Here is a 1,499-nt window from a genome sequence, read left to right as displayed (position 1 = left end):
ATATTGTATTTAAAATGATTACAAATAATATATAATATAAATTCTATTTATTCTTTTGAAATTCGGAAATTTTCTAAATATTCCTAAAAAGAATAGGGCATAAATATATTTGTTGCAATCTTTACTATACATATATAATAATATATATTATATTTATTTGTATATATAAATATATATTTTTTGTTTTTTTCTAAGAAAAATCTTATAGAGTAATAACAAATCAAATGAAAAAAAACAATACAAAAATAAATATGAAATAAAATAAGAAATCAAAAATATTCTTTTTTACATTTGATATATATATATATATATATATATATATATATATATAATATTTATAATGATATGTATCATTTGAATATTTCTTTTTCTTTTTTTTTTTTTTTTTTGTTTTTTTATGTAGATTTATCTTTGGTTTAAATTAAATCACATTTTAACTTAACATTTAAATTATACATTTATATATTAAAATCCTTAAAACATAAAAATATATCATAATACTTATAAATTTACATATACATATATAGATATATATATCATAATAAAATGGATAATATTCGTGATAAACTTGAACGTTACGAACCTGATGAAGAAACAAAAATTTTGTGTACAAAATATATATATTTTTTACTATTTTATAATTCCTATATTTTTATATTATTTATATATACCTTTTTTACAACTCCAATATCGTCATATGGGTATGTATGAAATATTATAAACCTAGACGTATTGAAATATTTGTACATATTTCATTCTTTTTAACCCTGTAATTTTTTTTTTCCTTTTTTTATTATAAAATTTTATATAGATGGTTATTTTTTATGAATCTGTATTTTTGCATATTTCCTGTGTTTGCATTTATGGGTAAGAATGAAAAAAAAAAAAAAAAAAAAACATATAATAAAAAAGTTATACAATATATAATTATTTAAGAAAACTAATATGTGTAACTCATACATGTGTGTATCTTGATGTGCTTATTTGGATATTATATATGAATTTGTATATATTATATATATATATTTATATATATATATTTTTTGTGTATAGGTAATTCTTATATACCTTCACTTTTGGTAATTTGATAAAGAAAGATTAATAAAAGGAATAATGAAATATAAGAAATGTATATATATACATATAATATAATAATCATTTTACACTTTTTGTTTTCTAATAGAGGTTTTATAATTGGATGTTATTTGTTTCGAGTATAATTTCGATATTTATAGTTTTGGAAGCGTAATCTATTTTTAATTTAAAAAAAAAAAAACTAAATATTTATAGATTCTATGGTTTATATATATTTTTTTAGAATACATTAATACGTATATTATATTACCCTTTTTTTTTTTTTTTTTTGTAGAATATTTACTTTTAAAAAAATTGATTTATATATAATGATATGCTATGCGACTTTAACTTGTTGCAATACATTTTTATGTTGGCATGTAACTCAAGTAAGAGAAGAAAAATAAGTAAATAAACATACATTG

General features: G+C 16.5%; 1 protein-coding gene across 1 annotated transcript; it reads left to right on the top strand.

Moving 5' to 3' along the window:
- Positions 1-546: 546 nt before the first annotated feature.
- PRSY57_1241700 (putative membrane protein) lies at positions 547-1,463 on the top strand (the record flags this gene model as incomplete). The annotated part of the gene is made up of 5 exons (XM_020115094.1): positions 547-701; positions 812-867; positions 1,054-1,079; positions 1,184-1,245; positions 1,370-1,463. Coding segments are annotated over 5 exons (393 nt in total), but the record flags the coding sequence as incomplete, so codon positions are not given.
- Between the last annotated feature and the right edge of the window lie 36 nt (positions 1,464-1,499).

The sequence above is a fragment of the Plasmodium reichenowi genome, chromosome 12, assembly GCF_001601855.1.
Source record: "Plasmodium reichenowi strain SY57 chromosome 12, whole genome shotgun sequence".
NCBI classification, from domain to species: domain Eukaryota; phylum Apicomplexa; class Aconoidasida; order Haemosporida; family Plasmodiidae; genus Plasmodium; species Plasmodium reichenowi.
The sequence above is the reverse complement of the archived record's forward strand: the minus strand, read 5'-3'. Positions and strand labels throughout refer to the sequence as shown.